Source organism: Andrena cerasifolii, chromosome 4 (genome assembly GCF_050908995.1).
Source record: "Andrena cerasifolii isolate SP2316 chromosome 4, iyAndCera1_principal, whole genome shotgun sequence".
Classification (NCBI taxonomy): domain Eukaryota; kingdom Metazoa; phylum Arthropoda; class Insecta; order Hymenoptera; family Andrenidae; genus Andrena; species Andrena cerasifolii.
Window position 1 is genome coordinate 12200158 of NC_135121.1, and position 18032 is coordinate 12218189.

At 44.5% G+C, this 18032-nt stretch overlaps 4 protein-coding genes across 6 annotated transcripts; all 4 read right to left on the reverse strand.

Moving 5' to 3' along the window:
• Window positions 1-3215: 3215 nt before the first annotated feature.
• Window positions 3216-6424, reverse strand: LOC143367586 (uncharacterized). Its single transcript, XM_076809545.1, has 2 exons — window positions 6180-6424; window positions 3216-5872 (listed from the first exon to the last, which is right to left on the reverse strand). Exons 1-2 carry the CDS (start codon window positions 6192-6194, stop codon window positions 4280-4282), a joined length of 1608 nt encoding a protein of 535 aa, XP_076665660.1. The 5' UTR covers window positions 6195-6424; the 3' UTR covers window positions 3216-4279.
• A 1899-nt stretch (window positions 6425-8323) lies between these two features.
• Window positions 8324-11935, reverse strand: LOC143367587 (podocan-like protein 1). Of its 2 annotated transcripts, XM_076809547.1 has the most exons (3): window positions 11584-11933; window positions 10099-11490; window positions 8324-9363 (listed from the first exon to the last, which is right to left on the reverse strand). In XM_076809547.1, exon 2 carries the CDS (start codon window positions 11477-11479, stop codon window positions 10148-10150), a length of 1332 nt encoding a protein of 443 aa, XP_076665662.1. In that variant the 5' UTR covers window positions 11480-11490; window positions 11584-11933; the 3' UTR covers window positions 8324-9363; window positions 10099-10147. The 2 variants fall into 2 exon arrangements, with proteins under 2 accessions (XP_076665662.1, XP_076665661.1); XM_076809546.1 differs by having other exon boundaries at window positions 10099-11935.
• An 817-nt stretch (window positions 11936-12752) lies between these two features.
• LOC143367588 (podocan-like protein 1) lies at window positions 12753-15649 on the reverse strand. Of its 2 annotated transcripts, none has more exons than XM_076809549.1 (2): window positions 15324-15649; window positions 12753-15141 (listed from the first exon to the last, which is right to left on the reverse strand). In XM_076809549.1, the coding sequence occupies exon 2, from the start codon at window positions 15086-15088 to the stop codon at window positions 13790-13792; it is 1299 nt and encodes a 432-aa protein (XP_076665664.1). In that variant the 5' UTR covers window positions 15089-15141; window positions 15324-15649; the 3' UTR covers window positions 12753-13789. The 2 variants fall into 2 exon arrangements, with proteins under 2 accessions (XP_076665664.1, XP_076665663.1); XM_076809548.1 differs by having other exon boundaries at window positions 12754-15100; window positions 15324-15647.
• Window positions 15650-16555: 906 nt separating this feature from the next.
• LOC143368580 (cytochrome b-c1 complex subunit 9-like) lies at window positions 16556-17931 on the reverse strand. The gene is made up of 2 exons (XM_076811454.1): window positions 17669-17931; window positions 16556-16924 (listed from the first exon to the last, which is right to left on the reverse strand). The coding sequence occupies exons 1-2, from the start codon at window positions 17804-17806 to the stop codon at window positions 16802-16804; spliced, it is 261 nt and encodes an 86-aa protein (XP_076667569.1). The 5' UTR covers window positions 17807-17931; the 3' UTR covers window positions 16556-16801.
• Window positions 17932-18032: the final 101 nt, after the last annotated feature.

Consider the following 18032-nt stretch of genomic DNA (forward strand, 5'->3'; position numbering starts at 1 on the left):
GACCCGGTGTAATAACACAGACAAAAAATATAGTTTGGATAAAATCATAATTTCTTTTCTTAAAGATTGGGCCCTATGGGGGCCTTCTGGGCAGAGGCCATTTTTTCGGAAAAATTAATAGGTAATTTACTAATAATGGGCTAAGTGCAGTAGTACAGAAAAAAATATAGTGTTTGGATAAAAGCATAATTTTTGTTTTAAAATAATACCTAGGTGGTAGAGGTAGGCAAACTTTTTATTTAAATAATATTCCGAATAACGAATAAAAATTAAAAAGATTATTCGTCTTGTGTCGAATAAAGTTAGCTCGGGTCAACGAACGAATGACGAATAATTTTTTTAACTTTACATTCGTTATTCGAAATTTTATTTAAATACAAATTTTACCTGTCTCTGCTAGGAGGGCCTTCTGGGCAGGAGCCCATTTGTCGGGAAAATGAGGAGGTGGTTTACTAAAAACGGGCTCAGTGTAATAATCCAGAAAAAAAAATAAATCATAATTACTTTTTTTAAGATTAGGCCCCGGGGTATTCTGGGCAGGGTCCCAGGCGGCAACTGTTCATCCACCGCCCTGTTAAATCCGCCACTGAACACGCCTGCAGGTTTAACAAACCGATCCAAGCCACTGTACCATTAGTCAGCGGATAGGGAAATCTTTTCAACACTTCAACCCACTGTCACTGCTGCTAACAAAAGGACCAACCCCCTGCGCGCCAAGCTTTGCTTTCCACCGCCGCGCAGACGATAGGTGTCGTCCTCATTGTTGCCCTGAAAATTGGCTGCAAGGGTTTCGGAAAGGGAAGGAAGAGGGGCCAGTGACACGAGTGCCACTCGTATTTCGCCCTTGTTGTATTTATCACTCGTTGACCCCCCATGGCCCCACGAGCACCGCCGCTGAGTGTCCTTTGTCAGCTGTAGCGAGATACATTAGGACGAGCGAAGGAACGAGGGTCGGAAAGAGGGGTCAGCAGAGGCGAAAGGAATGTCCTCCACTCAGCAGCCCGTTTCGTTTGATGGGGCCTAGGCAGCGCGCTTCCTCCCGACCCGTGGAATCAGGAGTTCCGTAAATGAAAATGTAAAGCTTCAGGTATATACTTCCTGAAGTTTGCCTTTTAAAGAGCTCACCCTCGTTCTGCTCCCTTCTACGTTTTGTTTCTCGTGGGGAAACAAAAACTGCTGCCAACCATCGGGGCCTGTGTTTCGACAGTAAAGCCCTGAAACTGTCTCGAGTAACTTGGCCAACTTTTTCCGTGGAGTGGCGCGCGAGAAGGGTTGAAAAGTTTCCGGGGTACATCGTGGAGTGGTTCAGCAGCCATTGTCGCGTAAATGTCTCGAGGACCGTGGAAGTGATCGGGTGCATGGCAGCAGTCCTGCACCCAAGGATCGTCTAGGAATCTTCCGAGGCCCCTTTCGCCCGTCAGAGAGCACAGCTCGATTCGTTATTGGGCGGATCGTGGTCCTCGAGCGTCGCCAGGCCGTCATGGGTCCAATCGATCTCGTTAGTCGCCGTGGACAGCCACTTCAGCAACGTCAAGCAGCCGAACGACCTCCGAGTCCGATGGTAACTCGGTGACAAGCCCATTAAAGGACCTACCAGAACGGAGATAACAGTAGCACGATCGGGGAAGGAGTATCGCAGGCGGACAAGATCGTTGAAGGTTTCCAGTTAAATAACTACTTATCTTCAGGGGAATCTTTCGTCGACGATGCACGGAAACTTGCTTTCAAATATCGGTCTTCGTGCATCTGGGGCTCGGATCTGTCCGTCGTGGCAACTTAAGAAGTCGGTGACGTTATTTATCGTAACAAATTGGACGAGCTGGCGTTACATAAGTCGCTGCAAATATCTGCAGTGCAACCCTTCGTATTCTACTTGAAGAGTCTCACCTAAAATCCCTGTTCCCGCAAGTTCCTCGCCAGCCGTCGTTGCCTTTACACGTACCGCCTATCCTAACGTCACATATCCTCAAATTCGAAAGGAAGGTCTGCTGGAGCGTCTTGATGGCAGGTACACCAGCAGACCCGGGACACCATAAATATCTTGAACCTCCCCTTTCCTTCGGGCATATAATATCCCTCACCTGGCTATCTGCACCGTCCAGGTCTGGTAGCTACACATTTGCAGTGACGTCGCCATCTAGAAGCACGGAACGAAGACTCGTTCTGCCTTCACTGAACTGATAAGCTTGGTTTCGTCGCGCGACGAAGACTAAGATCTTCTGGGTCGAGACAGAAGAGGGGGATAGGGCTGTGGGTCAAAACCGAAACGAGTTACCCTTAGGAATGGTCATTGAAGAGGACGCCATCTGTCCGAGGGACAGGGTTTTCCCGGCTCGAGGATAGTTCTAGCTGCAACAAGTCGAAAACTTGATCCCTGGCGTAGGATAATAGGAATATCTCTTGTTGACAGGATGATCTACCATCGTCATGATTAACCGGAGTTGTTTAAAAGGTCCAACGCGAGTTTCGTTGTCTTTATTGGCGATGAGGACTCGAAGTTTCCAGATTGGTCAAGGTTAAAGTTAGCTTACCATCGCTGCCATTTCCCAGGATACAAGTCGGTCATGGTTGGTATTCCCAGGTCGATGGGGCTCGTTACGTTCCCCAAGGGGAACGTCACTGTCCTGGTCGGCCGTGGAGTGCTCACCCTCGAACGATTAGGGTTGATTATTGGAGACTGAATAATAGACGCGTCGGGGACAGGGTTTTCGAACTATCTGATTGAGACGGTGGAATAGGTTTCAATGCAGGTCGGGTCTAATTTTTAATGTCAAAATTGAGGAGTTGAAATGGTAGATAATGTAAGCGCCAGAAGTGAAATTCTTCCGTATTTTCTTCTCAACCAAAGCGACGTTGGTATTAATGATCTCAGCTCTATCTTACGACAGCCCCCCAAACTGAAATGAATTATTCTAGCCCGTACAGCGTTTACCACTGCGTTCAGCATGGAATTTACACCCTTTTCCACTAAAAAGATGATTTTTAATTTCTTTCATCGTTTACCATTTCTACTCCTCAATTGTCAAGATACTGTTTCTGCCGTCGACTAAATAAGTGGCTTCTCTTCCGCTCGTTCTAAAAATTTTCGCTTGGTAGAAGCAGCTGAAAACTGGTCACAAAATCTCTGAATGTTTCTGTCGACCTGTACAGGATACAATGACTGCGGAAAAAGAAGAGAGTGGAGAGAAATTCGGATAAATAATTTACAGCGTTCGTTACACGAAAGCAACATTTATTTTTCATCAGCAATCTTCCTTATACAATTTGATACTAAAGCTAAAGTGTTAGTATGAATGCGCGTTGTTAGTTGGTATTTCTCCTAGCATTATATCAAATGGCGTACAGTTAGTATTTCGATTAGTAAGCTAAAGCTACTCGCGATAATGACAAGGTGCGTTAAGTTCCGACGCGTTTAAGCGGCCATTCTACTTTGAACGGCCGAAGAATTAAGCTATATTTAAAGATTTTTTCTGAGTAAATACAACATGTAATGAAATAAATCTTTTTGATATTTATTAAACTACTCTTATATTATACAAAAAAAAAAAATTAAAAAGGATTTTTTAAATTTGTTTTAAACGTTTTTTTATAGTGTCAATATGACACCTCAAAAAAGGGTATGTTCGCGGAGCAGGTGATTTCCCCACACAGACTTATTTGAAACGAAAAATTCCAAAAGATTCATAATCTGTATGAGTGTAGCTGTCGCCGGTATCTCAGTTAACAATTTTTGTTGAAAAACAACAAAACGGCGCCGATTTGAAAAAAATGTTTGCCGAGACAAATCTCGGTTATTTTTCCACAAAAATTGTTAATATTGAGGCACAGGCGCAGATTAAGAATCTTTTCGAAGTTTCTGATTCAGTTAACCCTGAGCCGGAAAATCACCTCCACCACGAAAATACCTGCTTTTGTTTAGTTGCCACATTAAAGCTGTAAAAATATTTAAAACAAATTAAAAAAAAAATCTTCTCAAATTATGTTTGTATAATATAAAAGTACCTTAATAAATTCAAAAGAGATTTGTGCCATTACATCTTGTATTTACTGAGAAAAAAATCTTTAAAACTAGCTTAGTCTTTCATCCAATCAAACCAGAATCACCCCTCAATTTCGAAGCAAGATCCTCGAACTTTATGTCGCAAAGATTAACCGCAAAGACCCCGTAAAAGCGTCCTTAAAGAAAAGCACGTGGACAGCGACGATACTGCGATGTTTGCCTCTGGTCTGCTCCGCGGCTCGCCTGACCATCCCCCACGTTGCGAAATTGAATTTACTGTTAACCGTACATGCTATCCGTCGAAGTATTGTCAAGTTCACCCGACTCTGGTTCGGCATCGACCCCGCCACGGGAAGCCCAGTCCTTCAAAAATATGACGAGGCGCGGCAGTGATTGCGGCTGGATCCAGGCGACCTGGAAGCTCAGCAGCGGGTTCTCCTGAAGGTGCAGCTCCTGTAGGCTCTCCGACTTCATCTCGTACAGCCCATTCAGCTTCGCGATGCTGTTGTTCCTCAGTAGAAGAGTTTGTAGGAACCTCGAGGCCGGGATCAGCAAAGCGGGGAAGTCGATGATGAGGTTGTGAGACAGATCCAGCGTCCGCAGCGACTTCAGGTTCAGGAAAGCGTCAGCGTCGACATTGGTGATGAGGTTGTTAGCCAGGTGGACCGTCTCCAAGCTCTCGAGCTCCGAGCAAAAGTTCTGCTTGATGATGGCCACGATTTGGTTACCGGCCAGGTCCAACCGTTTCATATTGCCCAAGGGGCACACGTTCGGTACGGAGGTGAGTTGATTGCGACCCATGAAAAGCAACTCCAATCTGGGCAACCTCTGGAACAGCCCCTTCGGCAGCTTCGCTATCTTGTTGCTAGACAGGTCCAAAGAGGAGAGCTGGCCGGTTTTCATGAACGTGTCCTCCGCCACTTCGCTGATTTGGTTGCGAGACGCGTTCAACTTCAGCAAGCTGCTCGCCTTGTCCAACGCCAGGGTGTTACCGTCGCAGCTCTCGCCGCACAGCTTCTCGATCTTGTTGCCACTAACGGACAGCTCCACGATGGTCGCCAGGTGGTCCTCTTTGACGCTCTCGATGGAATTATCGTCCGCGTGGAGGATGGACAGGGCGGGCGCGTCGTCGAGGAAATCGAGCGACTCGATGTCGTTCCCCGAGACGTAGAGGCGGGACAGTACAGGCGCGAACGTTTTCAAGTTCACGGCGAGCTTGTTAATCCCGTTCCTTCTCAAGGACAGCTCCCGCAGGTTCGGCACCGGGTCCAGCACGTCGTTGAGGACAGTGTTAGTGCAGTTGTTTCCGTCTATGATAAGCGTCTGCAAGGCGCGGAGATTGTTGAACCACAACAGCTTCTCGGTTGTGATGCTGTTGCCGGACAGGTCCAAGTGATGTAGCCTCGGTACCGATTGGAACGCGGTCGGGGAGACCTCGGTGATGCCGTTGTCGTTGAGACGCAGCTCGATCACGTTCGGGTTCTCGATGAAAACGTTGCCGACTGTCCTTAACCCGATGTGCGTGAAATTTATTTTTATGCGCTGCTCCTCGATCTCGCACTGTTTTATCGGGCAACTGCGACACGCTGGAGGAGCTGGAGGAGCTGGAGGATATACGTCAATCCACGGCACTGGTGGCGTAGTCCTGCTAACGTGCGGAGGGTTGCCCTCTTGGTGTCTGTGCCGGTGGTGTTCGCCGCGCGGAGGATTTTCGGTAAGCGACGCCGCCGGCGTAGTTCTGCTAATGTGTGGCCCCTGGACGGTGTTCGATTCGGGATGGTATCTAGACCAGGGCTTCTCGTATCCGGCGATCAGCTGCACGCTGAAGAGGTGTAGGATGAGCAGGGTGATCCACGATCGGGCCACCGTCATCTGCGAACATGAATCGAGGAAACTCGGTGAACTCGCGACAGTTAGCGTGTAAGAAACTAACACGCAACGCAGTCACAGGCTAAGGGAACTGAAAGCGAACAGATTAGAGAATCGAATTTCGCGCAACTCAAGAGTCATTGCAGAAAACAGTAAGTGCCAGAATCAAATTCTGTACTGTAGTATTCCCATCGGCAGGTAGAGCAATTTTCGAACATATTTTTGTTTTTTAATTCTGGCATTAATTCACGGTGTCTTCTACGAGGACTCTTCGATTCCTCCCCGGAACACCGACGCTAGGATTACTCACGTTTGGAAACTTCATGGGAGGCACAACTGTTTCGGAGACTGTAATAATTCGCGGACTGTGCCTTTTGATCAGCACGTTCGAACGACTTGGCACCTTCTGTCCTGGCGACTCTAATTTAGCCGCTTATGAAGTGGCGATATTTCCCAGGAACTTCAACGCCGTGAAGAAGCCAGGGCCGTAGCTAGAGATTTCTTGCCCCTGTGACTTCATCGCGCTGCGGCTATAAAATCACGAGGCTCTAGGAAGACTTTTGAGAATCCTTGGCTGGGAACGCGTTATACTTTTCAATTCTAAGGCGAGGAGAATGGGAATTAGGTGTAATTCAGAAAAGCGAGGGAAAATAAGTACGCTGGAAATGAGCAAACGGGGAGACAAGGAAAAGCAGCGTATTCTCGCATTTTCATAACCAGGTCTTCCGCTGTGAATTATTTATTCGCCCCCCGCGAGCCAATTTCCGCGATCCACCTCTCTGCTCGTTCTCCAAGCCCATCCGTCCTGGCAGCAGCACGGTTAAAAGACCTGCCAAGATCGACGGCAAATTCCTGTTTGCGCGGAAGAGAAGGAAAAGGAACGGGGCGAAAAGTCAGAACTGATTCGGCACTTGGCTGAAATAATTGCTGAGATCGGGTGTGCATCGTTCTCGAAAGACTATCTCTAACCGCTCGAGTTTACGAAGGTATCGCGATGACAGCACAGCATATCGTTCTGGCATATTTAGTTACAGAAAATCGCGGCATGGCGACCCCATCCCCTGGGCGATCGAGTATACGCGACAGAAAAGAAATAACTGATGCGCTGAGAAACGGTCCCTCTCGAGATTAGCCGCCGGTGGATGCAAAAGAATGCGCGAATGGTATCATTGGCGTGGGGAATCCACGGTGTTTTGATTGAAAAATGAAATCGTCACACCCTCAATCGCTGTCATTGGGCTACACTTTTGAAGCTTAAAATTTTTGCAGATAGCTTCGCGATTTAAGGACATTCTTTCAATCTGCTTTTTTTATGGGCGAGAAAGGTCCTGATTTTGAGCTTCGTTCGGTACTGGATCATAAATGTTGAGTCTCCGGAACGTTGTTGCGGTGTGATATTTAATTCACTGTTAGCTCCTTAAAGTTAAGGGGCATTCTTCTATGACACCTTGAAAAGATCGATTTCTTTTCTCATTTCTCGAAAATATAAGATATATATATATATTTGAGAATGTACCTGCTGTTAAATTTTAGAAGAGAAATTTCGAGTCTCGTGGCTTGTACAGCCTTTTTTGTACACCCTTCGCCGCGAGTGCTCGGAGTCCGTGACACCTGTAAACGCGTTAAAGTTTTAAAAATTGATGATTTTGTCATAACTTTTTTATTAAAAAATAACCGACAGAGGAATAAAATTCCGGAATTTCCAATTCAAGCATTCGCCATTTTGCCGATTTTCAACGGACATTATTTATTTTGGTTTGGACCGTAAGGATAAACATACTGATTAAGAATTTACTTAATCTTTTTGTTCTTGGCTACCCAGAGAGCTCTAATCATCTACGCCAGCGATACACGATTGTTGAAACACGCGTCTATTGCGGGCGAGATAAAACGAAGACGCGTTTAATTAAAATTCTAAAAAGAATTCTTGCGTATGACGAAAAGGTAACTAAATAAACTGCAAAAAGAATCGTAAAGTCGGACGTACGTGTCACTTGAAAAAAAAATTATGGAAATTGATCAATTTTGTAGCGTTCACAGAGGAATGCCCCCTTAAGGGTACTCTAAGCAGTCGTTCGTGTCTAAAATGAAGCATTTCTGTTTCAATTAATTACAAAGAAACCAATTGCAACTGAGACTTGTTAAAAGGGAAAAAGATTTCTTGAGAAATGTGTTATAGCTTTTGAGTAAAAAATTTCCAAAGACCACCCTTTTTTCGGCCTTCTGACTGAGCACGAACCCTTAAGGACAGGCACAGCTACCAACAGACGCAACAGTAGTGTTAGATAAAATATGCAAAAAAAATTGTATTATCTTCAATGATGTACAAATATTTTTTTCAATTAAAATCCTATAAATGACCTATTTTTTTAGTAATCTGATGGAAGTTTACTCTCAACGTAACTCACATTTATTTGGATGGAGGGGTGCTGGATAAATGATCGAAGATCAGGATATAGCTAAGCTTTTATTTTGAAGTAACGTTACACGTACAGTGCCTTGAATCAACTCCCCTGGTTGCCTCGACTGGACGATTTATATGTCTTGTTAGAATGGCGGTTTTTTCGGCGGGGGTGAGTGCAGGGATTGCTGACTATATTAGGAAATATCCGGCTGCGTGTCGCCAGCTGCATTTCCCTTATCTGCGTGCTTAGTTGTGCCGGTATCTCGTAAGCATCCCCCGGTCCTTAGGAGATGGTACACAGGCATGGAAAAATACTAAAATAGGCGTGTGGCTCCTTAACAACAGTCGCGACTCAGCTTCTCCCGAATAACTGAGATCGCAGCGTTGACTTCCGTACTCCAGGATTCCTCGTCCGTAAACTTAAATCCCTTCAAACAGAGGTTCTCGTAGGTAACAAAAAAAAAAATGAAACAGAATCAAGCACACCGGAGGAAGCCCGCAATGTACTCGCTGCTCCTCCCTTCGTTGCTCCCGACACACCGCGACACTTTCGAACAGTCGACATTCCTTATTGCTCAGAAACGTCGGGATACATTTTGCCAGAAATATTGTCGATCGTCTTTGGAGCAGACGCGGACAATCTGCTCGTTTCCATAGATAAGCTGAGGCCAAAGGCGCAGATAACACGAAGAGGAGAAATTTTTCAGAGTGCCAATTGCCATATCAGCCATTCGAAAGTTACACAAGGATTTCTCAATAATCCATGTTATCGGGGGATGTAGTTTTCTCGGGACCATCGTCGGTCATCCGAGCAAACGAACTTCATGGAAACGAGACTACTGCGACGTCGATTAGATTCCAGGGGTTATCACCCGAGTCGCTGTCCACTCTGATAGCATCATGTAACAGTTTAATTCACGATACACTCAACTATGCATCCACGATAACCGGACGAAAAAAAAAAAAGAAGGAAAGATTGCTGGCGTCCATGCAGCTACGCCAGTCCAGGGTCTCTTTTATCGACATCGTAACTTGGCTGATATTTTAATCGGTGGTAGACCGTCAAGTCCTCTGAGATGTTGCGGAATATCTGAGAAACAAATATGCCAGGTTCTTTATTTTCATTTTATTTAAAGCTTGCGAATTATTGTCAAGAAATAAGTAAAAAATTATTCAGACGCTGTGACATTTTATGGTGGTACGTACTCTAAATATTTACAGAAGCGAGTAATCTTAAATCTACAAACGGGACTTTTTAAAGAGTGGCCCAAGTAATCGGCCCATTCTGGTCCCACGATTTTGCAACCGAATTCTCTGCCAAACGATACCTTACGATCAGACATCAATCACGCGAAATTTTGCAAGTCCAGGTGACAATTACTTAGTTTCTCAGATATGGGAGGTCAAAGAAGTGAAAATTCGCTAACGCGAACGAATTAACTAAACACGAATTTGAACTTAGATTTGACACGTTTGCAGCTCGGAGCAACGTTAACCGATTTTGATGAAATTTTAGGCACGTGTACAACTTACTGCGATCTACAAACGGTTTTTTTTTTAATATTCATTACAAGCTCACAAAAAAAAGTTTAAAAATCGACCTTTACTATTCTTTTCGCTATTCCAACCAAATACATTTTTTTTCAAAACGACGAAACGCGTCAGTTAGCAAACTAATCCTTCTAGCTTCTAGAAAAACACTCAAGTCGTTTGGACCAATTCTAAAAAAGTTATGCGATCTTAAAAAGTGTCCGAATATTAATGCGAGTCACTGTGTACAGTCTAGATAGTCTCTATGCGTGTATTTAATACCACGGTTACTTACCAACGCCATGAAAGCCATCAACTAAAATGCCGCTCCATTCCCGGCATTTTCAAATGACATAAACTGTACAGTGGCTGGGTACCAATTCCAGCGAATTTTCATCTATTGTCTTGAGCACATTGTCTTTTATGCGCAGTTCGTTTAACGACAGCAGGGAACTGACCATCATATCCCCGATACTCGCGAACTGATTCGACTTCAAATTCAAGTATCGTAATTCTTTCATACCTTTGTCCCATCCTCGGGGCAGGGACCGCAGCATATTTACCGACAGATCTAACTCCTCCAGTTCCAGATGTTGAAAGAAGTCACTGTCGATGCTCCTTATGCGATTTCCTCGCAGGCTCAATATCTGTAGGGAACTCGGCAGAATTGGGTATGCGACTGACAATGCGTCGATGGAATTATGACTCAGGGATAACCTTCTGAGCTTGGTTAAATGCCCGATGTCCGGCAAGGTCGCCAATTCGTTATGGCTTATAGATAAAGCTTCCAAGGATTGCATGTATTGAAACGTACTCTGGGGTAGCTGGTGAATTTTATTATGCGACAAATCCAGCGCAGCCAAAAAGGGAAAGTACGTAGAAAGTAGGAGGTCCCCCACTCCGTCCTGCAGAGAGCACTTTGAAAGCGAAAGCCTTTTTAAGGCGTTCATCGAGTGGTGAAGCTTTAGGCTAACGAGAGGATTTTCATCCAAATACAGTTCTTCCAGATTTCCCACGTATTCCAGGGTTATACTTTCGAATTTGTTTTTTTCTAAATGAAGGTTTTTTAAACTGCCAGGTAATCTTGACATCATATATCTGTCCATGTACGTTAAACCATTCTCGGTCATGTACAGAGTTTTCAGCCGAGGAAACGACAGATTGAAGTCGGGGTGGAAGAATTCGAAATTAACTCCGTTTAAGTGAAGACTTTCCAGGTTCGGAAAGTGGGCCTTGGACGTCTCCAGCATCACATCATTCAAGGGCTCTCGGTAAAACTCTGGCGGCTCAGGATCTTGGTGATTAACAATAAGAACTTTCAAGCCCTCGTGCTTGAAATTTAGCAGCTGCCAGAACAGAATTTTGTTCCGCGCCAGATTCAAACACTGCAAGTTTGGAACATCTTCGAAGATGTCCACTGGCACGTTTGAGATCAAATTGTTGTCTAGAGCTATAGATCTAATAGCTCTGCTCCTAACTGCTTGTTTGGGAACGTCTGTGAGTTGCAAATCCGAGAGTTTCACACTCTCCTCTGTGTGGCACATCTCGGGGACATGCTTTTTCATAATTTTGTTGTCAAGATCGTTGTCGACGACGTTCTGATCAAAATTCACGGTCCTGGCGAGCAGGCTCGGGACCAGGATCCAGAAGATCAGTACGGTGCTTCTCCGCATCATTTTTTATTCAACTGCAAACGAAGAGAACACTATTGAGTTTGATCGGTCGACTTCCCTTGAACACCCGTCCACTGTGGGTCTTTGAAATTTCGTAGAATTCTCACCACTTTCGGAATTAGTTTGTATAGTTCTAAAATAACACTGCTTCACTGGTTCTAAGCGAGAGGACGAGAGGGAGGATATTAACAGGCCTACTGTACTTCGATACGTATCGACGACGGATGCAGGATGCGTTTAGCACGGAGGCATTCGGCGGATAACCGCGAGGGTCTCTTCGAGACGAATTTATATTCCCATACACGGTTGCATATCGTCTATATTCTTTTAATGCCAATTAAATTGCTGACATAAAATCGTACGACGTTAGGGGAAACGATAAAGCTTATCAACCGTGCTTCCTGACTGAGATCGGTAGCGCGTAAACAGATTGACCTTTGTCCACACTGTCATTCGCAGAAGAGATAAACTTCAACAACATCTGCTTTATTTCCATCAGCACTCGGCGGATGTGCATAGCTTCCTTAATCAAATAGGTGATACGTGTACTTCGGAGCAAATACTTTTTGTCGAGCTAATGCTACTTCAAACATCTAAACCAACCCACTGAAAAGCAGTTTCTTAAATCTGTGCGCTTACCCATCACTTCTGCTCTAAAAATCCTAGAAACCTTGTACGTTGCCCAGCAAACGCAGTACCACTTCCAGCTGCTATTGTTACTGTTCAGTATAAATTCAACCCCCAAGCTCAGACCTGCGGCAACGCAGTATCAGCTTAATCCTGAGCTGATTCTAGTCACGCAATCTAGTCGATCGAGTCCAGCAACCAGATCGCACCATTCAGCATCCAGCAAAAGCTCACGAGAGCTTCGTACGAAAGTCGAATTTCGAGTAGCCGTAATTCGAAAGCTGTTACACGACAGTCTTCGCAGAATCGACTGGCGCATAAAGGGGGGCCCAAACTCAATGAAAGACGAACTGATGACGTTTCTTGGCCGTAGAGCTCATCGAGATAACGCAATCGATTGACCGTTTTCATCTAACACTGAAGTTATACAACCGCGCCATTGTGCCTTTGTCGTAGTGATAAATTGATATCGCGAAACAGAAGTAGGATGTGGCTCGTTAAATATAACGAATCAGATATATTGGTGTTGCAAAAGCGCGAGAATCGTGTAGCAAACTTGTGTTTCCGACTGAAACTAATTCAGGGGGGAGAAATATTGCGGAGGGAAGGGGAGGAAGGCAGCAAGTGGCATGGAATGATAATAACGATATCTTCTCGGTAAATCATAAGCGTACATTAATTTTTGCAATCACAAGCAAAAGCAGAAAACGTTTTTTTTAATCGTAAACAGTCGTTGTCGAATTATGTACCTTAGAGCCGGGTCTACATTTCTTACTGGACCCTCGCCCTGTTACCGCGACCTGTTAAGGGGACTAGGCAGTCGAAAAATCGATTTTTATTGCATTTTCCGAAAGTACTATCTTTCCTCAATAAAATGCCGCTTGGTTTATAGTAAAATTCGCAAGATTGCAGATTTGGCAGCTAAAAACGTCAAGCGGCAACCTATAGCGTCGCCTTTGCCCAGAAGCTTTAAATGCGTTTTTCTCGAATATTTTTTCCTCTTCATTTTTTCCTGATTGCGAGCGAATCGAGGTTCAAATCGACTTGGAAAAATTTACAGGATGTGTAGAACATGTGTCGTTTCGGCGCAAACCTCTGATGTGATCTGTAAAAAATCGAGATTTTCATAAAAAAATTAAGAAGCCACCGGATTTTGGTAGCGCACCATCATTGTTTGTGTGCTACCAAAATCCGGTGACTTCTTAATTTTTTTTATGAAAGTCTCGAATTTTTACGGGCCATATTTGAGGTTTGCGCCGAAACGACACATGTTCTACAGGTCCTGTAATTTTTTCCAAGTCGATTTGAACCTCGATTCGCTCGCTGTCAGGAAAAAATGAAGGGGAAAAAATATTCGAGAAAAACGCATTTAAAGCTTCTGGGCAAAGGCGACGCTGTAGGTTGCTTGACGTTTTTAGCTACCAAATCTACAATTTTGCGAATTTTTCTATAAACCAAGCGGCATTTTATTGAGGAAAGATAGTACTTTCGGAAAATGCAATAAAAGAAATCGATTTTTCGACTGCCTAGTCCTCTTAAGCTGTGTATTACCCGAGCATTCGCCCCGAATTTAACAGACACTGGTAACTCCATACTGCCACTCGTTACTTGGTTCGGCTGTACAGATGAACGTTTCGGAATCGTCCGATATCGTCGGACATCATCTACGTTTGTTACCACTGTTTGTTACCTCGAGCATGTTAGATCGAAACGATTCCAGTCCCTTACCAAATAGGCAGTTGCGTCTTTCGGCAACGTTGCGAACGTACTCGCGTTGAACTCAAGAGGATTGCCTCCGACGAAAATGTGTCGCAGAGACGGAAGACCGGAATAAATCGTCGACTCGAAAGTAGTAAAGTCGTTCCCCGTCAAGTCCAGATAGCGAAGATTCCTCATGGTTCGACACCAATCGTCTGGCAAGTAATTTAATTGATTGTAGTGTAGATACAGCTCCTCTAACATCCCTTGGTTTTGAAACGCATCCTCGTGAACGCTCTCCATTCCATTCAAGCCCAAAGACAGCGTTTTCAAATGCGGCAAGTGGTGCAGGGAGTTAATCATTAGGTTCTTTATGCGATTGCAGTTTATCGATAGGGTCGTTGTATTCGCGGGTACCGCCATAGGCACCTCGACCAAAGAATTCCCATCCAAGTCAAGAAACTCCAACGCGTGCAGGTTCTGAAAGGCTGCTGGAGGGATGGTCGACAACGAGTTCATGGAGATGTCCAAGCGCCGAAGGCTCGCGCTATCCCTGAATGCTCCATCGCGTATAGAACCGACTACATTGTTTGCTAACGAAAGGTTTCTCAAATTAGTCGAACCAACCAAATCCACGCCATCTTCGCCTATGGTTCTCACCCTATTGTTGTCTAACACTAACGACATTAAACCGGGATATCCTTCTAACGTAAATTGCGAAATTTCATTGTCGCTGATACACAGATGCGTTAGTTTCTCGGCCCACGGGCGCGTAAAATTCACGTTTTCAAGGCTATTCATCGAGAGATCGAGGTGCGTTAGTTCTGGGAAAGGACTTGCCAATACATTTCGTATGCCGGAGATGCCGCTGTTTCTTAAATCCAAATACCGAAGTTGCGGATACATGCCTTCGATCGCTGCCTCGCCCGCGAGCTTGAATTGTTGTTTGCCGAGAATCAATTTCCTCAGGCTCGAAAGATTACCGAAGGAAAACAAGTCGCTCGAAGAAATATTGTTCCCTTGGAGATTCAGGTACCGCAGATTCGGCATCTCGTCGAACGCTCCATCCTCTACCCTCTCAATCCCGCCGTTCTCGATGGTTAAGCACCTTAGCGTGGAGAAGGATACGGAACGCTGGCCGATCACGTTGAAATTCGGCAACTGTAAAGTCAGGCTGTAATTGCCGCAGTCACCCGGATAGTCTTCGCTTCCATTGGGCTCGATATACGCAGATGTGGCCGACAGTAAGGAAACTAATACCGCCACTGTACGGAGCAGCTGTTTCATGGCTCTGGTTCGCTGAAAAAGGGATGTTGATAAGTTACCCCACTGCCTCTCGGCTGTATGAAAGAAAATCACCGCCCTCGTATTTCTTACACCGTAACGAAGCTTTGAATTCGTAATTCAGAACTGATTAAAGAGGCTCGCACCGCGATTGATTTCCATTGGTATTCAACGAGGGCGATGCAGCAGCGAAACGAATCACTACCGCGCAAAGATTACAATTCAGCTGTGTACTTACATACGTCAAGATGTGGCCAGGTCTGAATGCGTCTCACTTATCGCAGCAACCGCGTATTCTGGATTCAGGAAAAGTGCCTCTTTAATTGGGTCTGATAATAAAGACGAGTGCAGCAGCAACGCGATCAAAACGATGTTGCGATAACAGGGCAGAATTCAGAAAGAACCGTGAGTAACAGCGAGACTTGAATGATACGCGGTTCGGGACGACTTCATAGTTCATAGCAATCATGATGTAAGGATACCCTTACATCATAATGCCAATGGAGTAATACACATCTATTTTCGCAATATCGCTGACCAATGGAAGAGTTACAGTACCGAGTACAGATCCCACCCCTACTGTGCTTTCGTTGTGAAACACATAAACCTTTATGATAAATGTTATATATATGTATATTATGTATTATACTAATATTTGCTTCCATTGAAAACACGAACTATGCCTCTAGGAAATAGCGGAGGGGGCAAAACGCGTGTTACGTACGCAGAGTTATCTGTGACTCTTTAACCCTTCCGGGTGTCCTGAATGCACGCGACCTGGTTGGGGTCACCGTTTCTTGCAACGGTGTGGTGCAGCCGCAGTTTTCCACGGAAATATAATGTTCGATTGAAGGCATTCGTGTCTCCAACATTTCCTAGTCGAATTTCATAGTATAAAAAGGGTCACTAGGCGCTTGAGGGGCGCGCGTTTGCGATGCACGCGTATTTAGGTGAAATTCGAAGTCAACTTCCTCGAAAACGAAGCCTTTACCGCGATTTCGTCACTCTTGATTTTCGTCTTAATTTTTACTGCACAATCATCCCCTAGAGCAGTGATGAGCAACACCGCGGCCCGCATTGCGTATATCTTTTGAACTGTAAACGATATCGGAATGAATTTTGCGCCCACAAATAGGATAAAATTGTCCCTTTCTAATGTTGTATAATTTTATATTTTTTACGCTTATTTATTTATTTTTTTCATTTCTGTTAACTTAATTATGATCAAAATAATTGAAAACTGTTTATTTGGCACTTTATTCAATGCCCTTTTCAGTAGGTTCTAATACAATTGTTTAATTGTTCGTCGTCGAGTCGATTATGACCGTCATTTTTTTAAAATTTGCATTCTCGAGAATAGTTGCTCACACGCATACGTACTGCCAAATAAGCTCGTTATTTGCCTGGAGTGGGTAGCTAGTAATGGAAATTTATTAGACGGAAAGTAACGCTTATAAAACTCAATAAGACTAGCGTTCCGAAATTTATTCCTTAATTCTGTTAAATATAATGGTGTCTACGCAGTGCGTGGCTATGTTTAGAGCCGACCCCGAGCGCAATTGAATACATATCACGACTCGTGTGAAACTTTAGAACCGCAACGTTTGATTACGAACGAGTCAAGCTAACAAAATTGACACGCGAACTGAAATGGTATTTGCTTCGCGTAATCTGTCGCATAATAATTCCGTCTTCTCTTCAGGTAGCACGCCGAACCTATTTTGTAACTTTTTCCGACTCCTTCTGCGAATTGGATGACTTTTCTTCGACGAGCTTACGTTTGTAGCTCACCTCCTTCGGGGGATCTTCGTATTTGTGCTTTATATGCATCCAAAGCCTCTGCGAGAAAAGAACATTTCAAATATTTGAAAAGCCCACGTGGTTCACGCAAGCGCGTGATTACGCTTATTCAAGCACAAGTGATATGTAAATAACTAGTCGAAATTTAATTGTCGAGAAGCTTGACAGGTCTAACAGAAATTTGTGGCTACTAAAAATATACGCCACGAATTGTACGTTGATGGTACGTTTACTTCCAAGGCGTTGATGCGTATAAATGAGATCAAGCGCTCGAATACTCGGGCGGCTTGAAATTCGGACCGAGCCGAGACTGGGTTTTCGAATCGAGCCGGGTACCCGTAAAATCCGGGCCGCCCGGAAGAACCGGATAGCCCGTATTGTTTCGGGCCAAACACCCGTCTCCAAGTGGGTATTGATTTATTTATAATCTTGAAGTTTACTTATTAAAAGAATTTTTAACTACTTTCAAACCCCTTGGGCTTGCGCGAACTTCGCACTACTCATGTTTTCCTCGTATCTAATAGTGTGCGTATATCAATTTTTGGAGGGTGTATTTTTGTGCAATGTATAGTGCTTATGTATCCCCGGTTCTTCCGGACGGCCCGAAACGATTCGGACTCCCCGAATTTTTCAAGCCGCCCAAAAAAATTCAAGCTACCCGGACTTTTCAAGCCGCCCGATAAAATTCGAGCTACCTGGATTTTACGGGTACCCAGCTCGGCTCGTTTTATTCAAGTACAAGGAACTTTGTAAATATGGGGGTAATGAAGTCAAACAACGTACTCCTTCGTTCACCCACTCAAAGATCTCTTCACAGGCGTGGTCGTAAGCTCTCTCGAAGAACATAGAGGTAACGACAATGCTGAGGACGAAGGTGGATGTCCGCTTGAAAACGTAACGGTAGAGGAAACGCGCAACCATTTCCGATAACACGATTGTAAATCACAATCCGACCAGATTCCTGCGTGGTCTTTTTGAATGAAAAAGCTTGCTGTCATCTAACTTGAACCGAGCTGCCGTAGATATTCGATCGCAGAATGTTCTTCCGTAACTGTCAACATTCACATGATTCAACGAAATGGAAATGCTTTAGCTTTAAAGTGATGAACATACTTACATACACGGTAACTATTGGTCGGGTGATTAA